The 21,948-nt window shown below is 36.7% G+C and overlaps 1 protein-coding gene across 8 annotated transcripts in view; it reads left to right on the top strand.

Moving 5' to 3' along the window:
- Window positions 1-21,948, top strand: part of GPATCH8 (G-patch domain containing 8) — a 119,078-nt gene that overhangs the window by 68,766 nt on the left and 28,364 nt on the right. For 4 of the 8 annotated variants that reach the window (XM_069076125.1, XM_069076126.1, XM_069076128.1 and 1 more), the window contains 3 exons: window positions 18,826-18,870; window positions 20,898-20,965; window positions 21,674-21,760. In XM_069076125.1, the coding sequence (XP_068932226.1) occupies window positions 20,939-20,965; window positions 21,674-21,760 (114 nt within the window). In that variant the 5' untranslated portion in view covers window positions 18,826-18,870; window positions 20,898-20,938. The remainder of the gene's footprint in view (window positions 1-18,825; window positions 18,871-20,897; window positions 20,966-21,673; window positions 21,761-21,948) is intronic. The other 4 variants (XM_069076130.1, XM_069076127.1, XM_069076124.1 and 1 more) reach the window with 1 other exon arrangement.

The raw sequence follows: 21,948 nt of genomic DNA, 5'->3' as shown, positions 1-21,948 counted from the left end.
TTTTCTGTTATCTGCTAGCCTTTGCATGTTGTCTGTAGCTTATGCAAAACTCCCCCAAAATTACCATTTAATTTCTTATGCCTACACTCTATATAGTGAAACTTCAGTGAGAAAAGTCATGATATGGAAGGAATAACTATATAAACAAAAGTAATGAACTCAGGTTCAGAGACTGTTAGTTGAAGTTTAAGTCAAATCTCAAGAAGTCCAGAGTGCTTTTTGCTTGACCAGCTAAATAGTAAATATAGAGGAGTTGAGATAAACTGGTGTGAAACTTGTGTTAAGGTCAAGCTAAGTGAAAACAGAATAAAATTTTACTTAAAGGAAAACTTAGTAATTCATCTGTAACATGAGATGAGAATAACTAAAGTAAAATAAAATGACTTTTAAAATTTATTACTGATATCTTTTTGCCATCTTCATTTTCAAATATCTCTCCCTCTCCCAGACCTGGAAAGTCAAATCTCTTTTTTCTTTTTCCTTTTTGGAAAGGAAGAGGTAGGGCAGTTGGGGTTAAGTGACTTGCCCAAAGTCACATGGCTAGTGTGTGTGTGTGTGTGTGTGTGTGTGTGTGTGTGTGTGTGTGTGAAGTGTCTGAGGTCAAATTTGAACTCGGGTCCTCCTGACTCTGGGGCCAGTGCTCTATTCACTGTACCACCTAGCCATCCCAAGTCATCTCTTATAATTAAGAAAGAAAAAATAAGCAGTTCAGAAAAAGTAACCAGCCAATTCATGTTTGGTTAAATCTGTCATTATACGCTGTGTTCATCTCTCCAAAGTGAGGAGGGGAGGTACATTCTCAAATATTTTCCAGCAGTAGGGTGAGAATGAGTGTCGTTTTTAGGCTTGGTCATTACATAGCCTTTGACTCAAACAAGGCAGGCACTCACATGGAGGTCAGAAGAAGTTATACAAAGATGATCTCAAGGTCTATCTGAAGAACTTTGGGATTGATTGTGAGACATGGGAGACACTGGCACAGGACTGCCCAGCATGGCATGCCAGCATCAAAGAAGGTGCTATGCTTTCTGAGCAAAGTAGAATTGCACTAGTTCAGGAAAAACATGACATATGCAAATTTAGAGACATCTTCATTCCAAATATTCATAAGGAGTATTTGGGCCTACCTGTGGTAGAACCTTCTGAGCTCCTATAGGTCTGACCAGCTACAGTGGATACATACTTCACCCCAACTTAGTGATGTCATTTTGATCCTCTTCAAGAATGAAGGACAACTACCTTTTTTGTTGAAGTTTTTCCCAGTTTACATTGCAATCATTATGTATGTTATTTTCTTCTTCTGCTACTTTGCATCAGTTCTTTGTCTTCCCATGCCAACCTGTATTCATATTCATCATTTCTTATGGTGCAATAATATTGTCATATTCATGTACCACAGATTGTTTAGCCATCACCAAGACTTTGTTTCCAAAGTATAATAAAAAGTGTCAGTATACATATTTTTGGTGTATATATTGAACCTTTTTTTCTTTGACTTTCTTGGGGCATATGCTTGGCAGTGGGGTCTCTGGATTAAAGGGATTGAGCATTTTATTTGCTTTCATAGCCTAATTCCAGATTACTTTCCTGAATGGTTGGACCAATTCACAATTTTGCCAACTGAGTAGTAGTGTGCCTGAAAAATAACCAATTTTTTAAAGCTAATATTTGTGGAAAATCTGTTAGGAAGACTATTTTACTATCTGAATCTCTTACTTAGAAAGCAGAGATACCACTTCTTTATATGCAGTATCATAGAGGCAAATTAGAACATTAGCAAAATACAGAATCAGAGCCACCCACCTAGGCAAAGAAATTGGGAAGTAGTTTGGTACAGTGGAATTAGATGATCTCCAAGGTTCTTCCCATTCTAAGTCTATAATCTAAGAACCAGGGGCAAATATTTAGTGCCTATTGTGTGCACTGGGAGGATCTTAAATAAGGCATAGTTTCTTTACTCAGAGTTTACATTCTAGTTGGAGAAATAAAACATGCTTTTCCACCCATGAAAAATAACTGATAACATAAGGCCGTATAGAAAGGGAAGAAAACAAGTATATTCAGAAAAGGAAGTGGTAAAAGAAAGATTAACAGAAAAGGTGAAAGTTGAGCTAGGTCATGAAGGACAGGATATTTCGGGCATTTCATTTTGAGGAACATTGTGAACAGTGAGTAGATTTAGCTAGCTGAACCAAGGTAAGAGATGAAGTTGGGACCATGTTATAGAAGGCTGTGAATAACAAAACTTTAAACTTTATACTGTGAGAAGCTTTTTGTTTTTTAAATTTTGGAGTAGGTGAGTGAAAGAGAGTCATAGAAAATCCAGAGATGGAGAACAGTACCCTTAATATGGCCCAAACAATTAATTACCATCTCCCATTCTCCGGCCCTCCTCTAGACCATGTTCCTTCTTTTTGAGGGCATTGCCATCCTTCCTGTTACCCATGGTTAAACAACCTTAGAGTTATCCTCAACTATTTCTTTTTTCTTAACTCTAATTTGCTATATTCAATCAGTTGATAAATCTTGTGAATTTGCTTCTGCAACATCTCTTAGATTTTGTCCCCTCCTCTCTATAGCAACCACCCTAGTTGTGGTTGTTATCACTGCTTGCCTAGACTATTGTAACAGCCTTCTACATTGTCACCCAGCTTCCAGCCTCTTCTTTCTTTTATCTACCCTCTCTATAGCTGCCAAAATAATCTTCCTAAGACTTATAGGACCTGATACAAAATGAATTGAGCAATACCAGGAACATTATATACCGTAACAGCAATATTGTAATAATCAACTTTGAAAGACTTAGCTACTGATCAACACAAATGATCCACCACAGTTCCAAAGGACTCACGATGAAAAATTCTGTCCATCTCCAGAGAGAAAACTAATGAACTCCTGAGTGTAGATTGAAACTAATTTTTACACTTTATTTGTGCTCCCCCCCCACCCCCGGCAACATGGCAGATATGGAGATACGTTTTGCTTCATTTCACACATATAATGAGTATCATGTTTCTTTCCTTCCCAATTTGGGGGGCAAGGCTAGAAAAACAAAGAGAATTTGGAACTAAAAACATTTTTTTTAATTAAGGGGGAAAAAAGAAAACACTTAAAAAACCAAAATAATATCCCTAAAGTACAGGTCTGTCTGTAGTATTTACTGCTTGAGAAACCTTGTTGGTGACTTCCTGTTGCTCTTAGGACAACATAAAAACTCTTCAACTTGGCATTTAAAGCTTTTCTCATTTTGACTCCAGCTTACCTTTCCAAACTTACTTCACATTATTATCCTTCCTATTCTCTGTTATTCCAAACTGACCTGCTTCTTTCTTGAACTTAGTTTTCCATGTCCAACTACCTTTGTATTGGCTTTTCTGCATGCTCATTCTTTATCTCTACCTCTTAGAATACTTAACTTCCTTTGATGCTTAGGTGTCAAGTATCACATCTTATGAAAATCTGCCTTTCCTAATTTCCCTAAATTAAAGTGTTTGCATGTTGCGATTCTCAGTAGAAGGTAAATTTCTAGAGGATGGGAGACCTTTTTTTGTCTTTGTGGCCTCCAAAATCTAGTACATTGCTTATACCTAGAAACATCTCACACTCAATTTGTCCAAAAATAAACTCACTCTATTTCTCCCCAAACTCTCCCTCTTCCAAATTTTCCTATTTCTTTCAAAGCTACCACTGTTCTTCTGTGTTTTAAATTCATAATGGTGTTATCATTGACTTCTCGTGCTGTGTTACCATTCCACATAGCCAGTTTTCAAATCTTGCCGTTTCTACATTCACAGCATTTCTATACTGACCCCTTCCCTCCACTTAACACAGCTTCCACGTTAGCTCAAGCCACCATCACTTCCTCCCTAGATTATTACAAAACCCTCCTAATTTGTCACCCTGTCTCAAGTGTCTCTGCATTCCAATCCATCCTATACACTGCTGCCAGAGTGATTTTCCATTAGTGTAAATCTGCTCTGTGGTGCTTTTCTTACATTCTGTGATCCAGCAAAACCTCTGTCCCTGTTCATTATATATGACAATTCATATCCCATCTCCGTCTCTTTTAAGATGCACTTCAAACACCATCTTGAAAACATGAAGCTTTTCCTGATCTCCCCAACTTCAAGTACTTTCCTCCCAAACTACCTTGTTTTGAACTACTTTGTATATATTTGTTTTTATTCACTTTATATTTATACTATATACATATAAGGGCTTATTGTCTTCATCATAATAATGTAAAGTTCTTGCAAATAGGGAGATTATTTCATCCCCAGTATGTCTTATCCACATAAATTCAAGACTTCAACAAACATTAGGTACAAAACTAGCTAGGGTTTGGGGATATAAAGAAAAAAAAATGACCATCCTTGCCCTCAAGCAACTTACATTCTGCTGATAGGGACCAGACGTTTAAAAACAGATAAATAAAAACAGTATACTGTAGGAAAATTTGAAGAGGGACAGAAGAACATCTTGAGCCAGGGTATGTGGAATGATAAGGAAAGAAATAGAAAAGGCTACTTGGAGGAGATAACCCTTTGAAAGGCATATGTGAGGAAGGAGAAATGTATTCCAGTAATGGGGAATATTGTAAAAAGACATGGAAACAAAAGACAAGATAGCAAATTCATGGAATAGATGACTATACTATTTGGACTAGAATGAAATCTTTGTAAAAGGGAAATTATTGTAAAATAAAACTGTAAAGAAAAATTATAGAGAATTTTACATTTCAAGCCTAGACTATTTTTCTTTAAATTTTATCATCTACACAGTATGGGGCGCTAAAGAATTTTGAGCAGGGAAATGCCATCATGAGACTTTTGTATCAGAAAGATTTAACAGCTGTATGAAAGCCAGATAGTAGAGTGGCAGAAGTAGAGATTAGGCTAGCCTCCATAGAAGACATGAGAGTATTGCAGACAAGAGGCCAAACGGGCAGGTATTGGGAAGATAGGATTGACAAGATTCAGCAATTGACTTAATGTAAGTAGTGAAAGAAAGACAAGTCAAAGTATTCTTGAACTTTTCAAGCCTGGATTGTGGAGGGTAGCAGTAGTCATTCAACACAAATGCTAGTTGGATTGAAGTATTTCAACAATTCATTTCATTCAGTAGCTTGAGCACTTGCTGGGCTATTATGCTTACTTATACTTCAGGTTACTTTTATTCTTGTTTGTTATTTCATAATTTATTTTCCTTTGAGCTTAAAACTTTACCAACCAACATTATAGCAGAGTTCTACAATATGGTGGAAGTAGGTTATAGTGTATAATAGCTGTTGTGAAATTTGCGTTGGTTAGAGATGTATAGTGGTTTTTTATATCACATAACCTTTCATAATAAAAAGGATATTTTAGGGGCAGCTAGGTGGCACAGTGAATAGAGAACAGGCCCTAGAGTCAGGAGGACCTGAGTTCAAATTTGGCCTCAGACACTTAACACAAAACTAGCCATGTGACCTTCAGCAAGTCACTTAACCCCAATTGCCCTACCTTCTCCCCTTCAAAAAGCCCTCCCCCCCAAAAAAGGATATTTTAAGAAGATTAATTTGGCACTGAAATGCATGCATGTGTTCTTGGGAAGACTTATTTAGAAGCTTTTGCAGCTAAAAATATTAACTTGGACTATAGAGGCCACAGGGTGGTGAAGTGCTGGGCCTGGAGTCAGAATGACCTGAGGTTAAATTCATTTTCGCTTACTAGCTGTGAACCTAGGCAAGTAACTTAATCTCTGTCTATCTCAGTTTCCTTAACTGTAAAATAGGGATAATAATAGCACCCACATCCTTGGAGGATCAAGTGAGATATTTGTAAACACTTAGCACAGTTCCTTGCACTTAGTAGGAACTTAATAAATACTTGTTCCCCTCCCTTCTTCTTAAATAATGACTGTGGAAGTGTCTTTAAATAAGGAAGGGGTAAGTACAAAAGACCATATGAAGGAAGTCAGGTAATAGTAATTATAGATCAACCATGCAAATATTTAATTAGAAAATCCTTATGCATTAAATTTAATATTTATTCATCTGAGGAGTTGATGATAGGACTTAATGCACACATAATGTGCAAGAAGTTGGTTGGTATTTGGTGAATAGTGGGAGTTTAAAATTGCAGAGCCATGACATTAGCTCCACTTTTCTTCCTAGAAAATGATAGTATGGTTAAAGATGGTTCTTTACTTGTCAAGGCAGATTCTAAAGTTGTCTCGTCTTCATAGCCAATGCATATCTTTGAAAATTTTCCAACAACTTAAAACTAAATTGGAGGATGGGCTGGGGGTGTAAAAGTGTCAAGAAGGAGTTAGGGGGCTGGCTAGGTGGCACAGTGAATAGAGCACAGGCCCTGGAGTCAGGAGGACCTGAGTTCAAATCCTGCCTCAGATACTTAACATTTACTAGTGGGGTGACCTTGGGCAAGTCACTTAACCCCAAGTGCCTTGCCTTCCTCCCTCCAAAAAGCAAAAAAAAAGGAGGAGGAGTTAGGACAAATTTTAAAAAGAATTTACTTTAGAGGAAGGGAAATGGTGTAAAAAATATGATAGCATGTTATAAATTCTCAAGAAAAACCAAAATCTCTTTCTTTCCATGAAGCCAGTAAAGAATGTGAAAACTCCAAGGAAATAAATGGTTTAAGTTTTTTTATAGCATAAAGAAAATAAATGTTCATAATAATTACAGGGATGAATTTGAACCAGTTAGCTGGAGAAGTAATACAAGTGAAATATTTATCTGAATTTGGTTTATAAAATATTTGCTTAGCAAATATAAGGTAATGCTATAGTATTATGGACATATAACCTGTTTTCCATTATTGTATAAAATTTCCTTTGAAAATAGGCTTACATCTTTTGATGGTACTACATATGTACAGTGTAGAAAATTATACTTAAGGAATACATGGTTGTTTCAAAAAAAAAGTTCTGAGATTATTAGAACAAAAAAGGAATAAAATTGTATAAAACCTGCCCAGCAGTACTTCCTAGATGGTAATATGTAAGTCAGAGGTCTTTGAATTGATGGAATTATATATGGAATAATTCTTACTATTAAACTGAGCAGCAAGGTTTATTCTAGAAAATGAAAATGAAAAAAAAAATAGGGAAAATGGAAAATAAGTTGCTCAGATAAAATGTTTTCAGCCTAAACTGGCAATATAGTTAGCTTATGATGTAGGGTAGCCAGAGAAGGGAAAAGATAGTAATAGCACCTTTTATTTTCATATATATAAAGTTGAAGTTTTAAAATTGAGTTATTTGTTGTCTCCCTTTATTCTCTCAGCATAATGTTAAAAAGGTAGGTGTAATGCCATGCACGAGAAGCTTTCCAGAAGAACGCTACTGTGAACAGCTTTTAAGGTTCTGATTACATGGTATAGTGAAACTATTTATTCCATAACAAATCAGAGCAAAACATTCACAGTAAAGCACAAAGCATTCACGATGTTACAACTTATCACAGAAAATCAAAAAATTCACAATGACATCACTGAAATGGCCATATAAGTTTCACCAAAGCGGCCACAATATTTAGAACAGAAAACAATCACCTCAAAGTACAGTAATCAAAGTCTTCCACTCATGGGCCACACTAAATTAACTTAGTCACTTATTTAACAGTTACTAAGTATCATTAATCACTAAGTACAATCATTAGAAAATACATAAACCCTCTACCCCTAGGTCACTAGTAAACTACAATTTCATCATTACTCAGTACCCATGGAGAGGTCTTTTCATCTTGACTTGGGGCCGGTTCTCAGATTCCTTGGATCCCCTTCCATGGTCCCAGATTCTACCTGGATTCACCAGACTGTCACCTGGGTTCAATGGCAGACAGCTCCCAGTTCCTTACCTAGCTCTCTGGGTAGGACCTGCTCCTATTGAAGTTCACAGGGTTAGGTCCATCTCAAATCCACAATTTCTCCTCCCAATTCAAGGCTCAACCAAGCCACATACAAAGTCCTGGTCATGCAACCTCAGTCTTCTGCAGCTCGTTCAAAAAATCAGAATCACCTTATCCAGCTGGGCCTTGGGGGGGCCAGGAGGGCCCTCTTGGCAGCTGCTTCTGCCTCCATGGCGCTCCAAGAAATTCTGACTGTACCTCTCTGGGGCTTTTCTTATATATGCACAACATTAGCTTCCTGTTTCAGTTAACGCCTTCCTGTTACATGAGGAACAAGGGTTCATACCTTCTGTTTCTTTCACAGAGGTTTGATTAGTTACTAAGTGCTAAGTACCTGCTTACTTGCCACTACAAAAAGGGGCCTTTTTTTAAAATTACCATTACAGTAGGCAATTGATATTTTTAGGGTCAGTCCTCATTTTTATAGGCAGAGAATGTGGGGTAGTTTACAAATGGTCATATGTTATGCAAGCTGATTATAGTATGAGCCCAGGATTTTTCACAAGATCACATTACTGAAGTGAAGTTCTAAGAAAACTGTCTATCTTCCTGATTGAAATGAATCAGTCAGTCAACAAACCTTTATTAAGCACCTAGTTGTGCCAGGAACTTTGCTAGACTGAGGGCATACAAAGATAGAAAAGGAATAATCCTTGCTCTTAAGGATTTTGCATTCTGTTGGGGAGACAGTATAATTGTATAAGTTTAAACAAAGTGAATGAAAGGAAAAGCGTTTTGTCAGAAAGGCACATAAGTCTAGAAATCAGAAAAGGACTCATGTTGAATAGGGATTTTTTTTTGGGGGGGGGGAAGCGTTTCTGAGCTATTAAAATATTTTCATAACTTTCAGAATTATTGGGGCTTTTTGTAATTCTTTATGCATTTTTATTTTGTTTTATGCATTTTAAACCATTTGACTTTAAGACCAGATTGCCAAGGGGTTTCATAACAAAAAAGATGAAGAATTGATGTAGAAAATTGACACTTGAACTAAGTTAATGTAGGCTAGGATTCTGAGAAATAGATGAGAGAATGCTCTCCTCCAAAGGCAGCTGCCTATGTAAAGGCACAAACACAGGAAATTGACATTCTTGTGTAAGGAACAGCAAAAAGGTTAGGTTGGATTGTAGAGTATAAGAAGGATAATAAAGTATAAGGCTTAAAAAGGTAGATTGGAGCCAGAATGTGAAGGGCTTTAAATGCCAAAAGAGTTTTTATTTGATCTTCCAAGTAATAACTCTTGGAATTTAGTGAGCAGCAAAGTGATATTATTGAAACTGTGTTTTAAGAAAGTCACTTTGGAAGCTTGGGTAGAGGTTGGATTAGAGAAGAAGACTTTCTTAGGAAGCCAAAGGATTCTCTTGAGTCCACATGAGAGATGGAGTGCTTAAAGTAGGGTAGTAACATTATGAGTAGACAGAAGGGGAAGAATGTAAGAGGTGTAGTAGAGGTAATACCAACAAGATTTAGTAACTGAGGGGTTGTATGGGGTGATTGAGGAGTCCACTATGACTTCAGAGTTTGGAATCCAGGCAACTGTAAGTTTCCTTCATAGAAAGAGGAAAGTTCTGGGGGCAGCTAGGTGACTCAGTGAGTAAAAGCGCCGGCCCTGGAATAAGGAGGACCTGAGTTCGGTTTTGGCCTCAGACGCTTAACACCCACACAAAAAAACTAGCCGTGTAACCTTGAGCAAGTTACTTAACCCCAATTGCCCTCCAAAAGGCAAAAAAAAAAAAGAAAAAAAAAAAAGGAAAGTTCAGAAGAGGGTTTGAGTTTGTTTGACAAGATGAGTCTTGTTTTGGATATTTTGGGTTTGAGACACCTATGGGATATCCAGTTCAAAATGTCTAATGAGGGCAGTTGGTGATATTGGATTAGAATTAGGAGAGAGACTAGAGCTACCTATATAAATAGATCTGGGAGTTATCAACATAGAGATGTTAATTAAACTTAGGAGAGTTGAAGAAGTTACTGAGAGATAATGGAGAAGAAAAGGAGGTTTTAGGATAGTCTTGAGATACTCCCAACAGTTAAGAGGTATGATATGGGTAATAGCAAAGGAGACAGAGTAGAAATGGTCATATAGCTAGGTAAACAAAAGAGAACAGTGTTTTGAAAAATGAGACAGACTGCCAAATACTTCAAAAAGGTCAAGAAGGATGAGAACTGGGAAAAGGTCACCAGAGTTGGCAGTTAAAGGTATGATAATTCAGATGATAGCTTTGGAGTGAGCAATTTCTGTGAATGACGAGTTTGGAAGTCATTTGCAAGGGACTGGAAAATGAGTATGAAGAAAGGAAATGGAAACAATGAGATTAGACAGCTTTTTATAAGAGTTTGGCTATGAAAGGGAAAAGGATAGGACAGTATTTTAAGAAGACAGAAGATCTAGGTGAGGATTTTTTAAAGATGAGGAAGGGTGGGGAGAGGAATCCTATGTGTGTTGGTAGGCAGCGATAAGTTAAAGATGAGATAGAAAACAAATTATTGAAGACAGTTGATTCTTCTGTTGATCAAAAGAATAGTAGTGACTTGTGTGGCAGTAATGAACTTCATTTGTTAAAAATAGTATTCTTTTTGTTTCTAGGTTTTTTAGTTTCTGCCCTAATTTGCACGGGAAGAACACTAGGTATATTTAAAATGGTTTTTGGGTTGTATCACTTAGTAGCTTTGTGACTAGTCTCTCAATCTTCCTGAGTTACAGTTTCCTTATTTGAAAAGTGAACAAAGTAATACTTATGCTCCCTGCCTCAGAGGGTTTTGTGAAAAAAAGTGCTTTGCAATCTTAAATCATTATATAAATGTTATTATTCCCACCTCATTTTTACAGTTCTTGGTACATCTGAGGTGCATTTACATGTCTGAATAAAAGTATATGATGAATTGACAGAGGTCTTTATTTGAGGTAATTTCAGTTTAAAAGTTAGAAGTCAAAAACCAGGTAACAGAATCAAAGTGAAATTTATGGTATAGTCAAAAGAGCACTAGATTTGAAGCCAGAAGTTCAAGTTTTGAATCCTGGCTCAACCACTTTGTACCATTATGATCTTGGTCAAGTTATTACCTCTATGGTATTTAAGGCTTCCTGTTTGTCCTTTGTTCTTGAAGAGTACCATTATGGAAGTGATGCCATGACATGCAAATGAATTGGATTTTAGTGAGGAGGGGCCATGCAAAGTCACCAGCCTTGCTTTCTTCTCCAGAGCCATCTGGGTCCAGTGGCAAGCTATAGCTCAGGATGAATAGAGATGGTCCATTGGATGCAGTGGGAGATCTTGACCTTTTTAAGCCAAGGTCTTTAACAGGTTTGCTGCCACAGATTTCATAGAATATAAAAATGTGTGGGACCTTAGAACTCATCTAGTCTAAACCTCTACACAAAGTATAACAACTCATGTTTACACTGGTAAGATTTGTAAAGTACTTTCTTCAAATTAACTTATTGAGGAAAGGAGTACGAACTTTTTTTTCCTTCTAAATAGGGAAACTGAGGTTAAGACTTATCTATAACCATAAAGCTTGTAAATTTTTGTGCTAGGATCTGAACATAAAACAGTGCCTTTCCACCATACATTTCCCATCTACAAAATCCTCAGCCAGTGTGTACTCTGTACTCACTCACTACTGTACTCTGATTTGGGACATTTTTTAACAGTTCTGATTTTTTTTTTCTTTGATAAAAAAATTTCTTCCCATAAATTTGAAATGCTGAAGAAATTCTGTCCTTCCAGTTGGCATATGCTCAGTAATTATAAAATTACTTAAATGAGACCAATCCTAGTGCCTAGGTAGTGCAGTGAATAGAGCACCTGAAATCAGGAGGACCTGAGTTCAAATCCAGCCTCAGACACTTATCACTAGCCATGTGACCTTGGACAGATCACTTAACCCCCATTGCCCTGTCCTCCCCCCTCCAAAAAGCAAAAAATTAAAATTAAAAATGAGACCAATCCTTATTTTTGTGGTAGAATGGATAAGGCAGTGGCTTGGAATCGACTAAATCCCAGTTCTGCAACTTCCTGATTGTGAACAAGTCACTTTGCCACTCTGACCCAGGTGATGTGTAAGATCCTAGACAACTCTCAATATCAGGATCCTTTCCCTACAGTTCCCATTTATGAACTGAATGGCTTTGGCTAAGTCACTTCCCATCTTAGATTTCAATTTCTTTCTCTAAAAGGTGGAGAATGGACTAGGTAATCATTAATCCCTTCCATCACTGTTGTTCTCATTCATAGTATGTTATAAATATAAATTCACCTAGAAGTTTCCCTGCCTCTCTTGACTGAGCTACATGACTCACTCTTGTGTATGTTTCGGGATTGACTAGTGGTCTCATTTCCTTAAGTCCTGTGTGGCATGTTTCTAATACATTCTTTGAACTTGTATTTAATATTTGTGTTGTGATTTCTCAAAGTAACCAAAAAGATAATTTCTTAAAAACAGTATATAAGGGCAAGACTCCTTGACTCTGCCCTGAGTCACTCATGTTCCCAGTTTCTAAATAGGTGGTTTGTTTTGTTTTTTTTTTTTACTGAGAGCTGATGGCTATCCATAGCATGTAATACCACAGGTTCTGAAGAATTAAAGTTGCAAGTGACTGAGGATGCACTGAAAACTCAAGGAAAATTCAGGCTTTGCCTAACATAATTATTTGGATTTATGAAAACCTAAAACAAAATGCCTTTGTTGGACTGTTCCATAGGAATAGTGTTATAAATGGGTGATCAGCTAAAATGTTGCATGGGGTTTTGTGACTCCATAGTGGGATTTTATTATAATGTACTAATGATTTTATTGGAAAACTTTTGATCAGGGAAGCCTTATAAAGGGTTTGCTTAGTTGAAACTGTCTTTGTTACTGGAGTTCATCTCTTTTAGAGACTTGTTATCAATCCCAAAGAAGTAAAGGCGAACATTTGTTTGAGGATCAAGAAGTTTTAGGGTTTGCTCTATAGGATCTTACAAAATGGGAAGACTTAATATATGCTAGGGAACCAAAGAGAGAGGTGAGGTATTCGATGCTTTATAGTTTACACAGGATTTTCACATACACATTGTTATTTGTCACAACAGCCTCATGAATAGGGCAAAAGAGGTATCAATATACATATTTTGCAGATTAGGAAACTGTGTCAGAGAGGCCAGGTAACCAGCCCAACGCAACAAAAGTAGTAAGCCAAAAGAGCGAGGACTTTCCATTGCTCTTTGCACTCAAACTGTAATTCCTAGTTGGCATTAGCTTCCTGGTGTGGATATTTCAACATCCAGTGCTAGATTGGCTAACATCTAAACCTCTTTTTTCGAAAATGTTTTCACAAAATGGAATTTTAGAACTCTACTGTTTCTTAGAGTTCAGTTAGTCCAACACTTTAATTTTACAGATGAGAAAACTGAGGCGCTGAAGGTTTTTTGACACCTTACAGTGACAGTGTAAGGACTAGAGTCCTGGTTTCTTACATTCTGGTTCTGTGTAGTTTGATGTAGGGAGAAGAGCACTGGATTTCCAATTAAAAGACATGGATTTGAAACCTACCTCTACTACTTGTTACCTGTGTTTCCTTAGACTAGATATTTAATTATTTGGTTCTCAGAGAAGGTTAGACTCTAGGGCTTCTAAAACTTTTCCAGTTGGTGACCTCTTTTCACATTTAGTTGGTGTGCATGGCCTGGGGGCATATGCAGTGCAAAGTGCACCAGACTATGTGTTCAGAACCAAGGTTACATTGAGTTTGTACACAGGCAAGCAGCTAGAAATAAAACAAAATAAATATATGGTAATTCTGGTAGTAGCTTTGAGGATCAGGATATTCCACCTGTAGAAAATGTTGTTTGAACTTAATTCCGAAGCAAACTTAGGATTCCAAGAGGTTAAACATGAAGAAGTGATTTATAGGAATGGAGGGGTAAGCCTGCACAAAGGCATAGAAATGTGAGTATCAACAAAACTAGTTTGGTTGGATTGAAGAGAGCATGGACAAGCAAGATTGGAGCCAGTTTGTTAAAAGCTTTAAATGGCAAACAAAGGATGTTATATTTGATTTTAAAGATAGTAAAGAGCCACTGGGGTTTGTTGAATAGTAGAATGATATGTATCATGCTTTAGGAAATTCACTTTGCTGCAGGTTGTGTGGACTAGAAAAGGCAGAGACTGGAAGTAACAAAAGTCCCCTTGTATTGACACACTAGTCGTAAAGGAAGTTAAATTCAGGTCTTCAGATTTAAAGGTTAGACTCTCCGATGAGATAATGAAAAAGTTTTATAATCATTAAACGTTGTATAAATATAGCCTAATTTTTAAACCTAGTTGATACCTTCCAACTAGGTAGAACTAGGCCCCCCCCTTTAAAAAAATTATTTACTTTTTAATTTACAACATTCAGTTCCACAAGTTTTTGAGTTCCACATTTTCTCTCCCTCTTTCTCTACTTCCCTCCCCTGTATGGCGGCATACAATCCGATATAGATTCCACACATACCTTCACATTAAACATTAGTTAAGTTGTAAAGAAGAATTATAACCAGTGGAATGAACAGTGAGGAAGAAGAAACAAAACAAAAAAGAGAGAGAACAAGTAGTTTGCTTCAATATGCATTCAGACTCCGTAATTTTCTCTAGATGTGGATAGCCTTTTCCATCATGAGTCCTTGGGAGTTGTCTTATAACCTTGTATTGCTGAGAAAAGCCTAGTCTATCAAAATTAGTCATCACAGATACAGTGTGTCTGTAATTGTGTACAAAATTCTCCTGGTTCTGCTCCCCTCACTCAGCCTCAGTTTATATAATTCTCCAGGTTATTATGAAGTCCATCTGCACATTTCTTAATTAGCTCTTTTATTTTTAACTGACATATGTAATAATCAGTAGGTACTGAACAGACTTGTCATTAGTCACAGATTTTCCAATGCATTATAGATTTTTATCCATTGTGGAAAAATTTGGAAGCTCAAACATATATTCTCTTTCCCTTAATCTTGCTTACAGAATGCATCCCCCAACTTTTTAGCACTAAGTAGATAAAATTTAATGAAGCACTGTATGTTTGAAGTTTAGTTGGTTTTCCCAAACAATATAATTTCCCTCATCTTGAGCTCAAGGTAATTAAAAAAAAATCTTAAAATTATCCCCCCCCAAATTGTCATACCAGCAAATGTTTTTAGGAGGAAGTAGTACTCAACCAGGTGGCTCTGTCTATGAAGTCTTCTGCTACAGTCTCCAAAAAAATTAATTGCGTCAACAGATATTCATGAAACACCTATTACATGTAGAACACTGTTATGTAGTGAAGGGAATGATATTCTGTCATGTCTGATTTTTCATGATCCTATTTAAGGCTTTCTTGGCAGAGACACTGAACTAGTTTGCCATTTCCTTTTCCAGCTCATTTTACAGATGAGGAAACAGGCAAACAGGGTTACATGGTCACATAGCTAGTAAGTGTCTGAGACCAGATTTGAACTCATGCAAATGAGTCTTATTGACTTCAGACCCTGTACCACCTAGCTCTGCCCTATTGTAGGGAATACATAGAAAAACAAAGACTTAGTCCCTTTTCTCATGGTATTTACATTGTAGGTTACTAGACCTATTCAATACAAGTATTATATAAATAGGAAGGAAATATTACTTCTACTGAGGGGGTAAGGAAGAAGAATAAGGAAGGTATAGTATTTGAGCTGAGCCTTGGGGAAAAAAGAAATTGTATAGGCATAACTGAGAGGGAGAGAAGAATGGAATAAGCTGTCATAGAGGCAGGGCACTTTGACTCTGACTTTGAAGAACAATGAACACTTCTGTTTGAAGCATAAGATCTGCCACATAAAGTAGTAGATATGACTGAAAAGCCAAGCCAGAGCCAAATTGTAGAGGACCTTGAATCCTAAAGGTTTTTGTATTGTATTTTATTTGGTAGGTGATCTGAAGTCATTGGACATTTGGGACCATGGGGAATACAGCAGCATTAATTAGCATGATCAGAACCATCAAAGAGATTATTTTGGCAGCTGTCCATGGGATGGTTGAAATGAGGAGGAGGGGACAAAATGAAGGTATTGAGAAGCGTTTTGAGGCTCTTGCAGTAATTTAAATAAAGGAAGCTAAATTAGTGTGATAGCAATAGGTGAAATAAACATTTAGTGGGAATCTAGTTGATTTGACTATTAACATTGTAGGTGAGGAGGAAAGGACTATAGTCCAAAACCTTGGAATTAACTGATGAAATGAATGATAGTGCTATTAACAAGTAAAAAAGGGAGAGGAACTAACTGGCTTTGAGTTGGTCAGGACATGTTGAAGTAACAGTAATATATGTAGAGAGAGAATATCTAATAGGTATTTGGAAATACAGGAAGTTTGAGAGAGAGGTTGACTCTAGAGATACAACTTTTGGGAGTCATTGGCATAGAAGTAAAAATTGAGCTATCAAAGAGTATTGGAGAAAAGGGAGCCAAAGAACTGAGTTGCTCGATATAAACTTAAAATATATATTTTTTAATTTTACTTTTCAGGACTTGCTTTGTCATTGCCAATATGATTGGTAGATTTTAAACCTCAATTTTTCCATTTAGTTTTATTATTGGAAAAATTGTCAAGTATATTGTAGATCTTGAGCACCATTACTATTTACTTTTTAAACTGAATAATATTTAGTGCTTCACCCTAGAGGGGGGGAAGAGAAACATTAGATATATTTTGGTTCTGAAATAGCCCCCTTGGAAACACAGGAAATAGTTGAGATATCCCCTTCCTCTTGAGTTATTTTTAATTTTTAAAAGGTTGAGTTTTCCATAGAATAACACATTTACATTTTATTGCCACCTCTGTGCCTCACCCCTTTTTTGTCAAGTCAAGCAAATTAACTTATTCCAGGCAGTAACCTTTTTGTCTAAAAATCACAATGGATGGAGGGGTGGCCAGGTAGCACAGTGAATAAGAGCACTGGCCCTAGAGTCAGGATGACCTGAGATCAAATCCAGGCTCAGACACTTAGCACCCACCCAGAAACACCTGGCTGTGTAACCTTGAGCAAGTTACTTAACCCCAATTGCTTAGGGGCAGCCAGGTGGCTCAGTGAGTAAGAGCACTGGCCCCAGAGTTGAGATGACCTGGGATCGAATCTGGGCTCTGATACTTAGCACTACACCCAGAAATAACTGGCCATGTAACCTTGAGCAAGTTACTTAACCCTAATTGCTTTAAAAATAAAAAAATAAAAATCACAATGGATATATAAATCATTTTTAAAATTTTCATTAGTATAGGGAACTCCTTGTAAGGCAGTCAGCAAGCATTTATTAATTTATAAAGTGTTCACCATGTGCCCGTCACTGTGCTAAATAAAATACTGTTTTTGCCATCAAGGAGCTCACATTCTTTTGAAGGAGACAGCATACAAACAACTATGTACAGAAGAGATAGATACACAGGGTATTTTGAAGGTAATCTCAGATGACAAGTTTTAGTAACTTAGTGGCTGGAAGAGGCTTCTTGGAGAAAGTGGGATTTCGAGCAGCCTTGAAGAATGCCAGGAGGGAAGGCATTGCTGGCATAGGAGACAGACAGGGCAAGGAATTTGGGAAATGGAATGTTATTAAATGAGAAACAGCAAGAATGCCACTGTTGGTGAATAGCAATGACCAGTCTCTGGACTTGTGACCTTTTAAGAGATAGAAGAAAGCTTTCTATTAAAGACCACAATGCTAAAATGAGGAGTGTTTACCACCTATATCTCTGGGGAAGTCGTTCCTTTCTATATTCTCATCTGTTAATTTATAGTCTTACAAAGTTGCCTGGACCATGCAGAGTTCAGGACTTCAGCCCTGTATCTACTACCATTGGGTGTTTTTCAGCACACTTGATAAATAACAGTAAATATATTCTCTGTACCTTTTCTGAGAATGATTGAATAATGACTTCTCCTAGGATTTTTACTTGGTCTAGAGCCTGCTTAATATTGGAAAGAAATTACATTTGGCTCTTTGGTTTGTTTTTTAAAACTCTAGTTATTTACTTTCTATGATTTAACTTTTTGAGTAGACATTGTAAATCTAGTAGCTTTTAGGCCCTACTCTCTAGAGTTTTTGGTCTGCAGCAAAGGTTAGCTTTGTTCAGTGTTGTTCGCGCTTGGAAAGGCTTCCTTATGAAGAAACAAAGCTCAAAGGAAATGATGAAAAGAGTGTTATTCATTCACAACAGAACTGGAATGCTATTTGACTATCTAAGATATGAAAATCAGAGGTTAAACTTAGGTCTTTTCTAGGGTAGACCCTTAAAAATTCTACACATTTAAAAACTTTTTTCTTTAGAATTTGTCTTCCATTGATTTGGATTGGCTATACCACTCTCTGACTCCTAAAGCACTGACTTTTGGGACCCCAAATTATATCTAGCTGAATAATCTTTGAGTAGAGAAGAGACCATGGAAAGCTAGAACTAAATAAATGATTGCCAGTCGCTTATAAGCCCAGAAGTCTAGTTTCCTACCAGAGTAGAGTGAGTGTTGAATCTTGTGAAGTTATGAAAGCTATCCAAAATCCATACCAAACATCATTTCAAACCAAAGTAGATAAGAAATATAACCAGACAAAAAGTCATTACCTATTTACTCTCGCTTCAGTTGGTTTTAGTGTTTTAAATTAGCCAGTACTTTTCTCCTCCTCCCCTGTTCTATCCCCAGTTTTGTAATTTAAAGCAGGAGGACCTGTACATGTTACCAAGAAATAGTACGAAATCCCAAATCCTGGTGTAACTATTGTGAAAACTATTTGGTGATGACAGTTTTCTTCCCCAGCCCCACCCTGAAGTAGTGGGAGGGGAGAAGTCCAACTGTTAACTTTAACCCATCCTGTCAGCCTCCTAGAAGGCCTGTTTTCCACCCTAATGGTTTCTGCCTAACAAATGGTGTTTCTTTCTTACAGCATTATGATCCTGGACTTGTTGTGGTGATGGTAAACTTAGCAGTGGTAATTTTTTATTTTCAGACTGAATTACTCCTTTTTGTCATCAGTGCACCAATATGTTAGGCTTACTTTCTCTGTTGTAGCCTTCATCCCTCTGCTTGGTCTCTTTCATTTTCCTTTCCTTTCCTTTATGCAACTTGTCTGATCCCTGTTCATTAAAGGGTAATGCTAAGAAGGGATGTATCTGTTTGTGATAGAACTGCCACAAAAAAAAAAATCATTTAAAACATAAAATTCTAATATTGTTCAAACTTGATTTACCCCACAACATCATGGGCGCTAGCACTTGCTACTGCAATTTTCAAATAAATAAATTGAAACAAACTTTGACTGCCTTAGAAGGCAAAAATACTGATGCAGTGTTTATGTACAGGGGTTTACATAGTTATTGAATCAGTGCCAAAAGTCTTCATTCTTGCACAAACAAAGCTTAAGATAAAAAAGTAGAAAATAAAATTGAATTCTTTTGATTTTTTTTTCAATTATTCCATTAATTTCTCTGACTTTACCAGTAAATCCCTGTTTGAGACATTTTGAAAGTGATATTGCACTTAAGGACGTCATTTTTATAACCTGTCTTTAATTTGGTCCTTTTGCTAAAGATTGCAGTCACTGCTTATTTTATTATACCATTGGGCACAAGGTAGTAATGAGGTGTTTTGATTTTGTTTTTTTGGGGTTTTTCCTTTTTGTTTGTTTTTCTTCCCCCCCCCCCTTTTTTTGTTTGTTTTTGTTTAACTGACAGTCTTTGAAAGAATCCAAATGGAAGCTATACTCCAGAAACCTTTTTTCTTTCCTGTCATGAGGTGGTTGGGTTTTTTTTGTTATTGTTGTTGTTTTTAAAATCTGAAATTTCAATTGCCCCAATTAATTTTTCTGTTTGTTGCTAAAAGTAACAGTTGGTTTTTAGTGATGCTTAGGTAAACTCCTGGATTTTTACCACTGCCTGAAGACAAAAGTTAACCCTATAAATACAGATCAGTTGAATACAAATTTCATAAACTGTTGCATGGTGGTTTGAAAAAACTTAATCCTTGTCACCCAGAGTCCAAGATTCAAGCAAGGTCATGGCATTTGTTGATTTTTTTTTAAATGCCTCATTGTTGGCCTGATAAAGTTGATTTTTTTTTTTTGGCCCAAAGGTATAATATGTATATGTGTGTATAACAAAGCAGTTTTTTACACCAGCCTGAGTGTAAAAGATGAGGGAAGTAAACATTGTGTTTTTTCACTCAAGGTATACTACGGATAAGGTAAGTCCTCTTTTCAAGTGGGCTTACATCACAATAAACAGCGCAAGTTGTGATGTAAAACAGCTGTGGTAGTAAAGTGCTTGTCTGCCCCATTTTGCTTTGTTTGGCTGGTTATGAGTGGATTAAAGATACATAAAAACAAATTTCAGCCTAGTTTGATTAGTTTAAAGTCAATTTTCTTCGCAACTAGTCCTTTTCACAGCTTACCGATTGCCACAATCAATCTGGGAAATGAGAAAATAGCATTACTACTTTAGAAAGTTCCAGTTTATGAATGAAATCATTTTTGGCTATCTAAGGGCATCCACCTCATTTAATTTTTTATACTACCTCTTATTTAATTGCCAAGCCATATTTCCATAAACAATATACTTTTATGTTTATATAAGTTGAAATGGCTATGGGCAGGAGAAGGGGTTGTTAGTATAGAATATGAATGACTTGTTTTTGATGGGAGGATCTTTTAAGTTAAAGGAAAAAAGCTTTAAATACTGCTGCCAGTATGTAGTGTAGTATTTTAACCTAACCACCAATCTATTTTTGCTAGAGTGGTTAGTGTCCTGTGAATCCCAGGTTGTTAGGTTAGGCAAGGATGGTTGAGTTTGAGCTGAAAGAAGTGGGTTTGGATGTAAGCTGTGAGAATGGCTTGTGTTTGGTTCACTGTAGCTTTCTGGTCTCTGCACTCCAAGGCAAGATCTCTAACCACCCAAACCCACTGTGTAAAGTGAGCTGTTGACTTGGCTATGTGCCTCACCTGCTTATGTGTTCCTGTTTCAGGGAGAACAGATCCCATTCCTATCGTTGTCAAGTATGATGTCATGGGTATGGGTCGAATGGAGATGGAGGTAAGCTGATCTTGCCTGTCCATTGTCTTATGAAATATGTGACCTAAGTTATGTTAACTCGAGTATAGATAAAGATATAAAAATACTCATAGAAGATGGAGTGGTAGCAATTAAGTTAATTGTATAGTGCTTTTTCTTTGAATTAAAAAAAATGTTTCATAACATTTTATACTATGATTCCTTAAAGGGAAGCAGATGATTTAATAACTAGTTTTATCTTTGGGGAACCTGAGTCACAGAGAGGTTTGTAAATTTACCCATGATCACAATTCTGTGGCAGAGTACAAGGATCCTGAAGTTTCTGAGTAGTATAGTATTTTTCCCATAGGCAGCGTTACTTGTCTTAAAATTTTCTCTTATTGTAAAAGTCTTTCCCTTCTAGAAAGGAACATTACCCCTGGTTCCCTACATTTCATTACCTGAAATCTTTTCCACATCCACTCTTAATTCTTTGGCATTGAGACCTGTATTTCCATAAAGTGAAGTTCATTACTGGCAATGGATTTGCCTGCTGGGAACCACTACCATGGAGGGATTAATGAACGGTTTTGCATGCCATTTTCTCTGTGAGGTGACAAAGTGGGAGACAGTTAAAGTAAGATTTGCAGAAATTTTTTACAAAAGTATTGTATTTCATAATGCAACACTTTTTAGGCTAACTGGATCATATCAGGATTGTAAAACTAATCTGAATCTGTTCTTGTTAAGCTTGATTATGCTGAAGATGCTACCGAACGGAGGCGTGTCCTAGAAGTAGAAAAAGAAGACACAGAAGAGCTGAGGCAAAAGTACAAGGTACTTGATTAATATAGTCTGTGTATGGAATCTCCAGGGTAAATGTCAAGATTACTTATTTTTTTTAATGAAGAGGAGCAGTTTATGATAATATCAATTTTGTGTTCATTGCTGAGACACATCATAAGATCTTGACACCTTAGGACTTCTGTTGCTTCTAAGGCTCCTTTGGGAACCTGATTGTATTC

Source organism: Petaurus breviceps, unplaced genomic scaffold (genome assembly GCF_028583685.1).
Source record: "Petaurus breviceps papuanus isolate PSGF00001 unplaced genomic scaffold, PetGlider_PUasm1.0 90925, whole genome shotgun sequence".
Taxonomy (NCBI): domain Eukaryota; kingdom Metazoa; phylum Chordata; class Mammalia; order Diprotodontia; family Petauridae; genus Petaurus; species Petaurus breviceps.
Note: the sequence above shows the minus strand (reverse complement) of the source record. Positions and strands in the feature narration are given on the sequence as shown.